Source organism: Aotus nancymaae, unplaced genomic scaffold, assembly GCF_030222135.1.
Source record: "Aotus nancymaae isolate 86718 unplaced genomic scaffold, 86718_ANA_hifiasm-v0.15.2.pri h1tg000062l, whole genome shotgun sequence".
Classification (NCBI taxonomy): domain Eukaryota; kingdom Metazoa; phylum Chordata; class Mammalia; order Primates; family Aotidae; genus Aotus; species Aotus nancymaae.
In genome coordinates, this window is record NW_026988476.1 from 44,568,263 (window position 1) to 44,582,978 (window position 14,716).

The window sequence follows — 14,716 nt, forward strand, 5'->3', positions numbered from 1 at the left end:
ATTTTTAAATTTTGGTAATCTGCATATAACCTATGTAATCTTTTTTTTTTCTTTTGAGACAGAGTCTCAGTCTGTCACCCAGGTGGGTGTGATCTCAGCTAATTGCAACCTCTGCCTCCCGCATTCAAGCGATTCTCATGCCTCAGTTTCACAACTAGCTGGGACTACAGGCAAGTACCACCATGCCTGGCTAAATTTTGCAGAGAGTGGGTTTCAGCATGTTGGCCAGGTTGGTCTTGAACTCCTGGCCTCAACTGATCCGCCCACCTCAGTTTCTCAAAGTGCTAGGATTACATGTGTGAGCCACTGTGCCTGGCCATAACCTATGTAATCTTGACAGTCATTTTATTCAAAGTATCAGCATTTCACAGTTCTTTAAAAATTCTTAGGCCAGGCGTGGTGGCTCACACCTGTAATTCCAGCACTTTGGGAGGTCGAGGTGGATGGATCACCTGAGGTCAGGAGTTCGAGACCAGCCTGGCTAACATGGTGAAACCTTGTCTCTACTAAAAATACAAAAAATTATCTGGGCATGGTGGTGCATGCCTGTAATTCCAGCTACTGGGGAGGCTGAGGCAGGAGAACTGCTTGAACCTGGAGGTGGAGGTTGCAGTGAGCTGAGATCACACCATTGCACCCCAGCCTGGGCAACAAGAGTGAAACTCCATCTTAAAGAAAAAAAAAGAAAAACATAAAAAAAGAAAAAAGAAAAAAAATTCTTATTACATAAATAAAGAATAAGTAAGTGAGCTCAGTGGATCACACCTGTAATTCCAACACCTTGGAAGGCTGAGGCAGGTGGATTACCTGAGGTCAAGAGTTCCAGACCAGCCTGGCCAACATGGTGAAACCCCGTCTCTATTACAAATACAAAAAAAATTAGCTGGGAGTGGTGGCAGGCGCCTGTAATCCCAGCTACTCGGGAGGCTGAGGTAGGAGAATTGCTAGAACCCTGGGGGCAGAGGTTGCAGTGTGCCAAGATCGCACCACTGCATTCCAGCCTGGCCAACAGGGCAAGACCCCATCTCAAATAAAAGAAAGTGGGGGAGATCCAATGGTGAGGCTTCTAAATGAGAAAGTAACACCAATGAAATATCTTCCACTTCTCACCCAAAGGCATTTAAAGGCTTTGAATTGATAATATAATCAACATATATAAACACTATCAACCACAATAAAGAGCAAAGTATAAAGATAAAGATGAAAAACTCTCAATTCATGTGAATCACAGAAGCAACAATGAATGTTACAAAGTATGATACTTATGTGAAACCTCAAAGTAGAAATAATGAACACTAATTATTCCCACATTTCAAATGTAACTATTTCAAATGGGAATTTAATAATCTGCCTTAATAAAGCCACACTTCAACTTAGTTTAACTACGATTCTAAATCTAAATGATTTGCCTCAAGGTGAGCATTTCAGATTTTTAATCTTTCAATCCTTTAACTTTTAAAAAAGTCACTAACATATGTGGTTATTATCCTTACATTTGTTAATAACTACTACCCATTTTTTTTTATTTTTATTTTTGAGATGGAGTCTTGCTCTGTCGCCAGGCTGGAGTGCAGTGGCGCAATCTCGGCTCACTGCAACCTCCGCCTCTCGGGTTCAAGCGATTCTTCTGCCTCAGCCTCCCGAGTAGCTGGGACCACAGGCCACGCCCGGCTAATTTTTGTATTTTTTTTAGTAGAGATGGGGTTTCTCCATATTGGTCAGGTTGGTCAAGTAATCCACCCACCTTGGCCTCTGAAAGTGCTGGGAGTACAGGCGTGAGCCACTGCACCCTGCCACTACTACCTTAATAAAAAGTTTTGTGAGATAGGCGGCACCCACTTCTAGAATGAGAAAACTGAGGCTCAAACAGGCTTCAAGTTTTCAAGGCCATACATTTAATAACGGCACTGAAAACAGATCCCAGGATTCACCCCCACCCCCGACTTTTTGTTTTTTTTTTTGAGACAATCTGGCTCTGTCGCCCAGGCTAGAGTGTAATGTTGTGATCTCAGCTCACTGCAACCTCAGCCTCCCAGGTTCGAGCAATTCTCCTACCTGAGCCTCTGGAGTAGCTGAGATTATAGGCATGTACCACCACACCAGGCTAATTTTTGTATTTTTAGTAGAGACGGGGTTGGCCAGGCTGGTCTCAAACTCTTAACCTCACTCAAGTAATTTGCCCGTCTCAGCCTCCCAAAGTGCTGGGATTACAGGTATGAGCCACTACACCCTGCCCAGGATTCCTCACTCTTAAGTGCCTCTACACTATCCCATCAGGTTATGTATAACACATTTTCAAATACTTACCATAGAAATGTCCAAATCCCATGCTGACTGCAATCACCAAAGCAAGTATAACACACTTATTGAGACCACTACTGAACTGACGTTTACTCAACTCCTTAGAAGGTTCGGTTTCTTGTTCAGCAAGTGGCCGTTCTTCAGATTCTGAAGTAGATACAGTCTTCTTCCTAGCACGGCGTCGTCTAAAGGCAGGACTGGGCTGATTACTGATTTCATCACTACTTGATTCATCGTCACTAGGCTGAGACGAAAATACTATTAAGAAAAAAGTTGACATTTAGCTATTCAAAATCTTGGAAAAGCTTTCCCAGTAAAAATGATTTAGAATAATCAATGCCATCCCCTACATGCCTTTTTACATGAGATAGCCAAAGCAAAAACCAAACAACAAACAAAAACACGGGTTTTCAACTTATCAACATAAAGCCAAAACATAAAGCATTTCAAATGTGATACACTAGCATCTGTTAATCATATTATTCTGTGCTTTGAGGGCCTATCTCTTTCTGTTTTCTTTTTTTTAACCCTCCTTGCCTTATGGTGTACACTGTTAGAACAATCCTTCAATCTTATTAGCCTCAAGTTTCACTGCTGGCCAGGAGTGGTGACTCACGCCTTTAATTCCAGCACTTTGGGAGGCCAAGGCAGGTGGATCACTTGAGCTCAGGAGTTCGAAACCAGTCTGGCCAAAATGGCGAAACCCCGTCTCTACTAAAAATACAAAAATTAGCCAGGTATGGTGGTCCACCTATAGTCCCAGCTACTTGGGAGGCTCAGACAGGAGAGTCACTTGAACCCAGGAGGTTCCTCATTGGAGGTTCCAGTGAGCCAAGATCCTGCCACTGTATTCAAGCCTGGGCGACAGAGCAAGACTGTCTCAAAACAAACAAAAAAATTTCTTTGCTATTAGAGTTATAAACAAGTACTATTTCTGGAAAGAAAATAACTACTCTCTGTCTCTTCCTTCAATTTCAAAGAGGTAATTTAACTGCAACTGTTTAAGAAACACAGGAAAGTACACAAGCATTTCCTGTGACTTACAAAGTATAGTAACTACCAAAAGCTTCCTTGGGTGTATCTGGTCCTCTAGTTTCATTTCCAATCTAATTATCCCATGATCAAGGTTCAAAGCACTCTATTTTAACACAGGATTCCAGAAGTCAGATGAGCCCTTCCCTTCGACTGCCACTCTTACTAGAAGGTTATTAATTTTACCCTCTAGTAAATATGTCAGCATGAGGAAGTGACACAATAGCTATCTCCAATATTAAGGTCTATTCTGGTGCTGCTCCTTTGTGAAAAGAATAGTAGAGAAAAAATAAATTGGTGGGGAAAATTTGAACAAGAAATCCCAAGTCCAGGAAACATATTCCCTGGAAAAAATCACCTTCAGTTTTTTCCAAGTGCATAATTTCTTAACATTATTCCATGTATCAACAAACTATATGTTGACAAAGAAGCTTTGATAACTCAGAAATAATTTCCAAGAGTCATTTAGAGGAAAAGCACTAAAAGTAAAGATAAAATATGAACTTGAATATAAAGAGCTCTAAAACAACAAATATTCATGCTCCAGAAAAGCAAAAACAGTTCTTCAGAAGACAGGATATCCATGCCACAGGAAAGCTGGTGATTTAGTTAGGCAGTATTTTTCAGAGATGGATCATAACCGTTCACTTTCACGCTTACAACAATAAACACAAAGACAGAAGGCACTACTGAAAATGAATGAATATTCCTAATATTTAGGGATACAGATGCCACTGAGAGATCTTTTTGGTCATGACCCTTATGCCCATCATGTTTATCTGGTTATTCTTGATCACTAGTGTTTCAAAGACGCCGTCGCCTCAGGTGTGAGGTTACATTTCTTGGACAAAGAGAAAGAAAGGAAGACTTAAAGCATTCATTACATAATACAAAGGCATTCATGATCATGATTAGAGTATTTAAGTCAGGCTTTCTGACATAAAAGTAAGATAGGTAAATATGAAAACAAATCATTTGTAAAACTTCTTTAAATAAATGTTCAATTCTACATTAGCATACTGCCTTCATTATATATTCTAACAAAGCAGCCTAACCCATATTAATATATTCACATCCTTATCTAATGCTTCCATCTTTTTAACCCATACATATAATAACTGAAATATTTTGATTTTTAATTTCTTTTAAAAAAGCTTAATTTGGCCCATAGATGCAAGCAATGCAAAGGCATGCAATAAGCTTGGCCAGCTCCTTTGCCAGAGATTCTGAACACCTGTTTAGAGTATTGCAGATGACAACAGGTATCTTTAAAGCACTCGGTAAATAGTAAATGTGACTAGGCACACTCAGCTCTAGAGAAGCTGGTCCAATTTAGTCACACGACCTTGGAAAGCGAGCTGGCTGGGAACATGGTGTTTCAGCTGATCATCCCATCCCCATATGCATTCAGGAATCTTCCACAGCTTCTCCCACCATCTTTCTTTTGTGAATAAACAGGAAAAAAAGATGTATAAAGCTTTATTATAAAGACTAAAAAGGAAAAAAAGAATTAAAAATAATTTTCACTTAACATTGTTATCTGTACTAAATTAAAATGTAATAACCATGCCTTCTTAAAAATGTACACAATACAAACTTCTCTACACTACCAACTTTGCTTTTTGTCAGGGAAGAGAGTTCACATAGAATAAGTGGGTAATGTTCTTAAACCAACAAAACATACACTGCCACAAGAATATAATTTAGTAAAATAAAAAATTTAAGTTGAAATCCTTAAGGATGAAGAAGAAAGGGAATGGAAAAAACAAGTAACTAAGCAATGGTTAGCACAAAATTAACAAATCTAAAGGGAAAAACAAAAACTCTTTTTTTTTAGAGACAGAGTCTCACTCTGTCACCTAGGCTGGAGTACAGTGACACAATCTTGGCTCACTGCAACCTCCACCTCCTGGGTTTAAGAGTTTCTCCTGCGCCGGGCGCGGTGGCTCACGCCTGTAATCCCAGCACTTTGGGAGGCCGAGGCGGGTGGATCACGAGGTCAAGAGATCGAGACCATCCTGGTCAACATGGTGAAACCCCGTCTCTACTAAAAATACAAAAAATTAGCTGGGCACGGTGGCGTGTGCCTGTAATCCCAGCTACTCAGGAGGCTGAGGCAGGAGAATTGCCTGAACCCAGGAGGCGGAGGTTGCGGTGAGCCGAGATCACGCCATTGCACTCCAGCCTGGGTAACAAGAGTGAAACTCCATCTCAAAAAAAAAAAGAGTTTCTCCTGCCTCAGCCTCCAGACCAGCTGGGATTACAGGCCCACACCACTACAGCCAGCTAATCCCAAGTAGTTGGGATTACAGGCACCTGGCTAATTTTTCTATTTTTAGTAGAGATGGGTTTTGCCATGTTGGTCAGGCTGGTCTCCAACTCCTGATCACAGGTTATCCACCCACCTTGGCCTCCCAAAGTGCTGGGATTATAGGCATAAGTCAATGTGCCTGGCTCAAAAACAAAACCTCTTGGCAACTGGTTTATATGTAGTGTTTTCAGTATAGCCCAAAATTTCAGTATTTTTTAAAAATTTTTTTAGAGATGGGGTTTCACCATGTTGGTCAAGCTGGTCTTGAACTCCTGACCTTGTGATCCGCCCACCTCAGCCTCCCAGAGTGCTGGGATTACAGGCGTGAGCCACCATGCCCAGCCTGAAACAGTATCTTTAGGAGGAATAACAATGAGTAAAAATAAACTTAATCAAATATTCCTCTTAACTCAGTCTACAAAATTCCGAAGAAGTCAGAATTCAGAAAGGAGATAAATATTAGAAGAATGGGCTTAGAAGTATGCAACTTCCTAAAAAAAAGTTAACAACATGTAATTTCTTTATTTCTTTTTTTAAGATGGTGCTGGGATTATAGGTGTGAGCCAACAAGCCTGGCAACAATATGTAATTTCATTTATGTCTATGTCAGTTTCTTACATATCTGACCATTCTGCAATACTCTGGCTTCAATTTGACTTTTCTGGACCATTAATATTCTCAAATTAAACCAGAGGTAGGAAAGGAAGGGAGAAAAAAAGAAAGACTACCTGAATCCAACACAAATCCTAGAGTTTAAAAAAATAATAAACTTTGACAAGCAACAAAGATTCTAAAACAGTTATAATACCCTTCCATAAATAATTATACTATGAATACTATTCTAACAAAGGCTGAAGTTTTCCTCTGACCACCAAGAATATCAGATGCATATTTAAATAGCTGGACAAAGTGTTTTCAAGTTCATGTTTATAGGCAAACTACTGATACACTAACTGAAAATAACTTCTCATTAAATAAGACAGCCAAGAATCTCTATTTTTTTATATTTTTGAGACAGGGTCCTGCTCTGTCGCCCAGGCTGGAGTGCACTGGCGCAATCTCAGCTTCACTCTAGCCTCAACCTCCTCCTGCCTCAGCCTCCCAAGTGGCTGGGACCACAGGTGCACGCCATCACGCCATCATGTCTGGCTTTTTTATTATTTGTAGACATCAGGTCTCACTATATGCTGCCCAGACTGGTCTCAAACTCCTGGGTTTAGGTAATCCACCTGCCTCAGCCTCACGAAGTGCTAGAATTACTGGCGTGACCCACCATGCCCAGCCAAGAATCTCTACTTGACATTTTATTAAACTGGAATGACAAAAATTCTACTGTCTGATTCTGGTTGGGAAATGTAAATATTAAAGAATAGTAAAATCAAAGAAACTACATGTTTCCTGTTTTTCTGTCAGATTAGAATCATTAAATTTTTAGAATCACTAGCAGTGTTCCAAGTTGTCTCTGCCATAACTATTAATAATTATTAGTTATAATTGTGGGTTAATAACAGTGAATTGCAGGTTTGTGTCTCATAGAATTTGCCAGGAACTCTGTATCTACATATTTTATCACATTGAAAGAAGTTACACACACTGCTAAAACTGAACTGAAGCATAGTAGAAAGAAAATAAGCAACTCTCACTTTAACCTCTGAATGATTCTGTCAATGGGCATTGATTGCATTAAAAATGTGACTTAAAATAGTGACATTTTCATAACAGAATCGAAAACAAAAGCTCTGAAGGTCAGCAGCTTTGGGAGACTAGCTGTTTGGACAGCACCTTGAACTCTTGTTGGCATATAGTAGGTACTCAATAAACGACTGTTGCACAATTAATAACTGAATGTATCTGAAGAGACTTTAATAAGAATTTTCTTTCACTATTTCTATAATATAAAATGTATACTACTGCAAGCAAAAATATTAATATCTCCAATCTCCCACTGTTAAAGATCTAAAAAGCACCAAATGAATTGTGGAGCATTTGTGATTTTAATGAACCTCATTGAAGAAATTTTGTCTTCTATTCAATGGCAAAAGATGGTTACTGTTATAGCAAAAGATTGCTATGCTCCAGAACAGTCTCGGAAAACACTAGGTATTAACAGATTTCACACACAAAAAAATAGTCTTGTCTTGCATTTTACCTAAACATATTTAACACTAGAGACCAAATTATTAGGGGTAGAAAACAAGCCCTTATATAAAATGTGGTCGTACATGTATTTAAGTCTCTTATCGGTGCATTCTTACCAGTTTCTGGCTGACAGAATGCATACTGGCTGCTAGAGGAAGAGCCCATGTTAAAGTCTTCCGAACTCTGTGCTTCTTCAACAGTGATAACTTCTTGACTTCCAATTTCTTCTAACTTAGGTGGCTCAAGGGTAACAATATCAGAATCATCACTGGCAGTCCCAATATAGATACTGTCCTCAGTTGTCTTTTCTTCCTCTGCCTAAAGAATCATGATTTTAGAGAGAGTAAATTCAACAATTATTTAAGGGCCTTATATTTTCCTAGAATACTACAGTACTAAGTATTATAATAATTTGAGGTTAAAATAAAAGATATTATTCCTACCATTTAAAGAATTATGCAATAGTAGGCTCATATAGAGCTTGAAAACACCATCAGATCCCTTGACAACTCTCAGAATTAGACCAGACCACTGCTTTCTGGGCTGCAGAAGCTAAGCCCACCTTCACTCCTCAATCACCACAGAAAGAAGAGTTTATTTCTCTCACGAGTTCGATGGGTCTATTCAAGCACAACTCTGTAGTGTGGGAGCCCAAAATAGACTCACTAAACTTTTCTGGTTATGTATGTAATAAACTTCAACACTGTAACTTGTACTGAACGTGTCTGAAGGTGTCCCCAAAAGTTCTTATGTTGGAACGTAATCGCCAATGTGATAGTACTAAGTAGTGGGACCTTTAGGAGGTGACTGAGTCATAAGGGATCCTCCCCTGGGAATATGATTAAGGCCTTTATAAAACAGGCTTCATGCAGCATCCAGCCTTTTTCGCTCATCCCCTCTTAAGGATGTAGCAACAAGATGCCATTTGGAAACAAGAAACCATGCCATCAGCAGACACTGAACTTGTCCACACTTTGTTCTTAGACTTACTTCCCAGCCTCTAACTATGAGAAATAATTTCTGGTTTTTTTTTTTTTGAGATGGAGTCTTACTCTGTCCTAGGCTGGAGTGCAGTGGTGCAATCTCGGCTCACTGCAACCTCCGCTTCCTGGGTTCAAGTGATTCTCCTGCCTCAGTCTCCCGAATAGCTGGGACTACAGGTGCACACCACTCTGCCCAGCTAATTTTTTTTTTATTTTTTAGAGACAGGGTTTCACCATGTTGGTCAGGCTGGTCTCAAACTCCTGACCTTGTGGTCCACCCGTCTCAACCTCCCAAAGTGCTGGGATTACAGGCGTGAGCCCCCGCGCTCAGCCCTGTTCTTTGTAAATCACCCAGTCTCAGGTATGTTGTCGTAGCAGTACAAACACACTAAGACACCATGTAAAAAGATCATCTAGCTATCTAGTTTTATACAGAAGTCAAGTAAAAGCCCAAAGGACAAGTCTTAGGTTGTTACGTAATTTTAAAACAAACCACCATTTTAGACGTGAAAACTAAGGTTAATTTTTCAATACAATTCAAGAGTACAATCTACTTCCAAAGAAAATTATATTAGAGGTGAAAAGATAGATCTTTAACACAACACCAAGAAATTACTTTACTTAGATGTCTTCTAAGACATCTAACTTAATCAGAAGTTAAAACTGCTTACAATTCAAAACAGGAATAGAATGCATACATAGAATTAGAGGCTTTATTTAGTATTCTAAGGATACTATTTGACATATATCTACAGAGTAAAACACACGTTTACCTCAGCTGTTGAGCTGGTTTCCTCCAAAGCTGGATAAGCAGTTTCTTCCATAAACACTGTGCCATTTTGGCTGCTTTCTGATATAAAGTGAAGATCAACATAATTATTTCTTCATTTAAAACTCTCTGTTGACTTTCTGCAGCCAACATATAATCTAGGTAGATAAAAATCTATTCCTAATATGTTAAAGTAGATTTAATGAACTGTCATATACAATTAAAGAAGTCACTCCACTGTTTCTAATAAATTTCATTTATTTGAAATTGTCAGGGGATAATTTTAGATATGAAAATGAAAGCATTTAAGGTTTTTTTTTTTGGAGATGGAGTCTTGCTCTGTAATCCAGGTTGGAGTGCAGTGGTACCATCTCGGCTCACTGCAACCTCTGCCTCCTGGATTCAAGCAATTCACCTGCCTCAGGCTTCCGAGTAACTGGGATTACAAGCATACGCTACAGCTAATTGTTTTTATTTTTAGTAGAGATGGGGTTTCGCCATGTTGCCCAATCTGGTCTCGAACTCCTGACCTCAAGTAATCCGCCCACCTTGGCCCCCCAAACTGATGGGATTACAGGCATGAGCCACCGTGCCTAGCCACAAGCTTTATTAAGAACTCAAATCAATGCTACCTTGACTAGATAAATAAAACCTCTACCTTACATTACCAAATTGCTTGATCCAGTGTGTTTGTTAATACCGGATAATATAAAAAATCTATCATAAGATACCTAGTGATACATTTCCTGAATTTTTTTTTTTTTTTTTTAAGTCAGAGGGAGTCTCACTCCGTCACCCAGGCTGGAGTACAGAGGTGTGATCTCAGCTCACTGCGACCTCTGCTCCTGGATTCAAGCAATGCTCCCACCTCAGCCTCCCAACTATCTGGCATTACAGGTGCCTACCACCACACTGGGCTAATTTTTTTTTGTACTTTGTAAAGACAGGGTTTCGCCATGTTGGCCAAGCTGGTCTTGAACTCCTGACCTCAAGTGATCCTCCTGCCTCTGCCTCCCAAAGTGCTCGGATTACAGGCGTTAGCCACCAGGCCCGGCCTCATTTTCCTGAATTCTTAAAGGTTCATTCAGAGTTCCTAAAGACCATTCTAATGGCTGTCAATGCCTGGTACCATAAGAATAAAAACTATGGCTTCAAACCATGATTTATAAAAGTATATATGTATATGTACGTGTGTGTTTGTGTGTGTGAGTGCTTTAAAAGAAAACATAAACTATAAAAAACAAGGACTCAGCCTGAGTGCAGTGACTCACACCTGTAACCCTAGCACTTTTGGGAGGCCAATGCTGGAGGATTGCTTGAGTCTACAAGTTCAAGACCAGCCTGGGCAATACAGCAAGACCCTGTCTCTACAAAAATAAAAATTATTTGGGCATGGAGGTATGTACCTAGAGTCTCAGCCACTCAGAAGGCTGAGGCAGGAGGATTACTAGGAGTTGAGGCTGCAGTGAGCCATGATCATGCCAATGCACTGCAGCCTGGGCAAGAGAGTGTGACCATGTCTCAAAAAAAAGTTGGAGAGGGGAAGTCCAGGCACAGTGGCTCATGCTTGTAATCCCAGCACTCTGGTAGGCCATTGTGGTAAAATCACTTAAGGCCAGGAGTTCAAGATCAGTCTGGGCAACATAGTGAGACCATTTCTGCCAGTAAATTTTTTTTAAAAAGAAAGAACTCAAAACACAGAAAAACTAAATGTCACTATGGGAAATATAAGAATCTCCTCAAAGAAAATGTGTACAAACAAAATGATGAATTCACAATATATTTTGAATGAAAAAGAACATAAAATATTAAGTTAAAAAAATTAAATATAAATTTATGAGCGAAGTATACCAAATATCAACAGAAGTTATTTCTAGATAAAAGAAATTACAGGCCATTTTAAATTCGTTTTGCTTACTATTATTTTTTTCCCTATCATGGACATGCATTTCTTAAGTAATTTAACTCCTGCAAAGAACAAGCGGAAAAAAACCATTTTTCAATGTTAAATAGCCCCTAATAGAAAAGTAATTTAATTTAGAGATAAGATTGCTCCACAGCACTGGGCTCGTGTCCAAGGACTCCCAAAGAAGTATAGAAATTGTTCTTCAACATATGCAAATAAATGCATTTCTTGGAAGAAATTGTTCATGGCTTTCAGATTCTCAAAAGGATTTCTGACACAAAAAAGATGAGAATCACCTTTTTTTAACTTCTCTTCCTTGAATTTTTTTTCTTTATTTTTTTTAAGAAAATCACTTTTCAAATGAGAGTAGTAATCAATATGTAGGCTTTAAAAAGTTAACAGGTACAATCTTTTCTATTTCTTGCCCTGACATATCCACTTTATTCTCCTGAGGGGTAAATGTTCTGTGTGCATTTTACTGCAATTTTTTAAAAAAAGTTAATGAAATCAAATCCCATGGGAAGTATACATAACACAGATGCAATACAGTAGTCAAATTCCATTTTACCAAACTGGAACGAGAATATATGCATATCTGAGAGATATTGCAAGTTCCGTTCCAAACCAATGCAATAAAGCAAGTCACACAAATTTTTTGGTCTCCCTGTGCATGTAAAAGTTATGTTTATACTATACTATAATCTATTAAATGTGTAACAACATTATGTCTAAAAAAACCATACGTATATTAATTTAAAAATACATTATTGCTAAAAAGTACTAGCGATCATCTGAGCCTTCAGTGAATTGTAGTATTTTTGTCAAAGGTGATGGCTGCTGACCGACCACTGTGATAGCTGCTAAAGGCTGGAGTAGCTGGGGCAATTTCTTAAAGTAAGACAACACTGAAATTTCCCACATGGATTGACTGTTCCTTTTATGAAAGATTTCTCTGTAGCATTCAGTGCTGTTTGATATCACTCTGCCCACACAGAACAACTTTCAAAACCAGTCAATCTTCTCAAACCCTGCCACTGCTTTATCAGCTAAGTTTTATGTAATATTCTAAATCCTTTGTTGGCATTTCAACAATATTCACAGCATCTTTACCAAGAGAAGACCGCATCTCAAGAAACTACTTTCTCTGCTCATCCGTAAGAAACTCCTCATCTGTTCAAGTTTATCATGAGACTACAGCAATTGGATCACATTTTCTTTTTCTTTTTTTTTTTAAAGATGGGGTTTCACCATGTTGGTCAGGCTGGTCTTGAACTCCCGACCTCAGGTGATCCACCCACCTTGGCCTCCAAAGTGTTTGGATTACAGGTGTGAGCCACCGCGCCCGGCCAGTTGGATCACATTTTCAGGCTTCACTTCTGATTCCAATTATCTGGCTGCTTCTACAACATCTGTAGTTCCTTCCTCCATTAAAGTCTTGAACCACTCAAAGTTATGAGGGTTGAAATCAACTTCTTCCCAACTCCTGTTAATGCTGGCATTTTGATCTTTTCCCACAAATCACAGTTGTTCTTAATAAGCATCTAAAATGGTGAATCCTTTCCTGAAGATTTTCAACTACACACATTGCCCAGATCCATCAGAGCAAGCACTATCTATAGCAACTACAGCCTTACAAAATTTACTTATTAAATAATACAACCTGAAAATCAAAATTATTCTTTGATCCATGGGCTACAGACTGGATGTTGTGTTAGCAGTAAACAAAGCAAGATGAATCTCCTTGTAAATCTCCATCAGAGCCCATGGGTGGCTGACCAGGTGTACTTTGTAGTATTTTGAAATACTTTTATTCTGAACAGCAGGTCTCAACAATGAGCTTAAAATATTCAGTAAACCATATTGTAAACACATGGCTGTCACCTAGGCTTTGTTGTTGCATTTACAGAGCACAGGCAGAGTTGATGAAGCATATTTTTTAAGGGCTCTAGGATTTCTTAAGTCAGGGTAAGTGAACACTGGCTTCAACTTAAAGTCACCAGCTACATTTGCCTCTAACAAGAAAGTGAGCTTGTTCTTTGAAGCCTAGAAGCCAGATATTGACTTCTCTCTAGCTAGGAATGTCTTAGATGGCATCTTCTTCCAAGAGAAGGCTGTTTCACCTACACTGAAAATCTGCTGTTTAGTGCAGCCATCTTCATCCATGATCTCAGGTAGATATCCTGGATAACTTGGTGCACCTTCTCCATTAGCACTTGCTGCTTCACCTTGCACTTTTATGTTATGGACATAGCTTCTTTCCTTAAACCTCATGAACCAACCTCTCAGCTAGCTGCAGCATTTTCTTCTACGGCTTCTTAACCACTCTCGCCTTCATAGACCTGAAGAGAGTTAGGAAGGACTTTGTTCTGGATTAGGCTGTGGCTTAAGGGAATTTTATGGCTAGTTTGATCTTCTACCAAGACCAATTAAACTTTCTCCATGTCAACAATAAGACTATACGGCTTCCTTATTGTTCATGTGTTCACTAAGAAGGACTCTTAATTTCTTACAGAACTTTTCCTTTGCAATCACAACTTGGCTAACTATCTGGCCCAAGACACATAGCTTTCAACTTAGCTTCTGATATGCCTTCCTCAAATAAGCTTAATCATTTGTAGCTTTTGAGTTGAAGCCAAAGACATGCAACTCTTCCTTTCACCTGAACACTTAGAGGTCACTGTAGGGTTATTAATTGGCCTGATTTCAATATTGTTGTATCTCCAGAAACAGAGAGGCCCAATAAGAGGGAGAGGGAGTAGAGCAGTCAGAACACACCCATTTATTAAGTTCACTTTCTTTCACAGGCATGGTTCATGGTGTCAATGGAATTACAATAGTAACATCAAAAATCACTGATCACAGATTATGATAACCATGATAACAGATATAATAATAATGAAAAAGTCTGAAATATGACAATTACAGACAGGCAGAGTAGTTCATGCCTGTAATTCCAGCACTTTGGGAGGCCAACGCAGGTGGATCACCTGAGGTCAGGAGTTTGAGACCAGCCTGACCAATCTGGTGAAACCCCGTCTCTACTAAAAATACAATATCAGCTGGGTGCATTATGCATTCCTATAATGCCAGCTACTTGGGATGCTGAGGCAGGAGAATTGCCTGAACCTGGGAGGTGGAGGCTGCAGTGAGCCAAGATCATGCCACTGCACTCCAGCCTAAGCGACAAGAGCAAAACTCCATCAATTCAATAAAATACAATAAAATAGGCCGGGCGCGGTGGCTCACGCCTGTAAACTCAGCACTTTGGGAGGTCC

At 39.4% G+C, this 14,716-nt stretch overlaps 1 protein-coding gene across 4 annotated transcripts in view; it reads right to left on the reverse strand.

The window, feature by feature from the left end:
• Positions 1-14,716, reverse strand: part of CCPG1 (cell cycle progression 1) — a 45,815-nt gene that overhangs the window by 10,103 nt on the left and 20,996 nt on the right. For 3 of the 4 annotated variants that reach the window (XM_012469813.3, XM_012469809.3, XM_012469810.3), the window contains exons 4-7: positions 9,540-9,616; positions 7,900-8,101; positions 4,679-4,774; positions 2,308-2,559 (exon numbers count right to left, since the gene is read on the reverse strand). In XM_012469813.3, coding sequence (XP_012325236.2) covers positions 2,308-2,559; positions 4,679-4,774; positions 7,900-8,101; positions 9,540-9,616 — 627 coding nt within the window. The remainder of the gene's footprint in view (positions 1-2,307; positions 2,560-4,678; positions 4,775-7,899; positions 8,102-9,539; positions 9,617-14,716) is intronic. The other variant, XM_012469811.3, reaches the window with a different exon arrangement.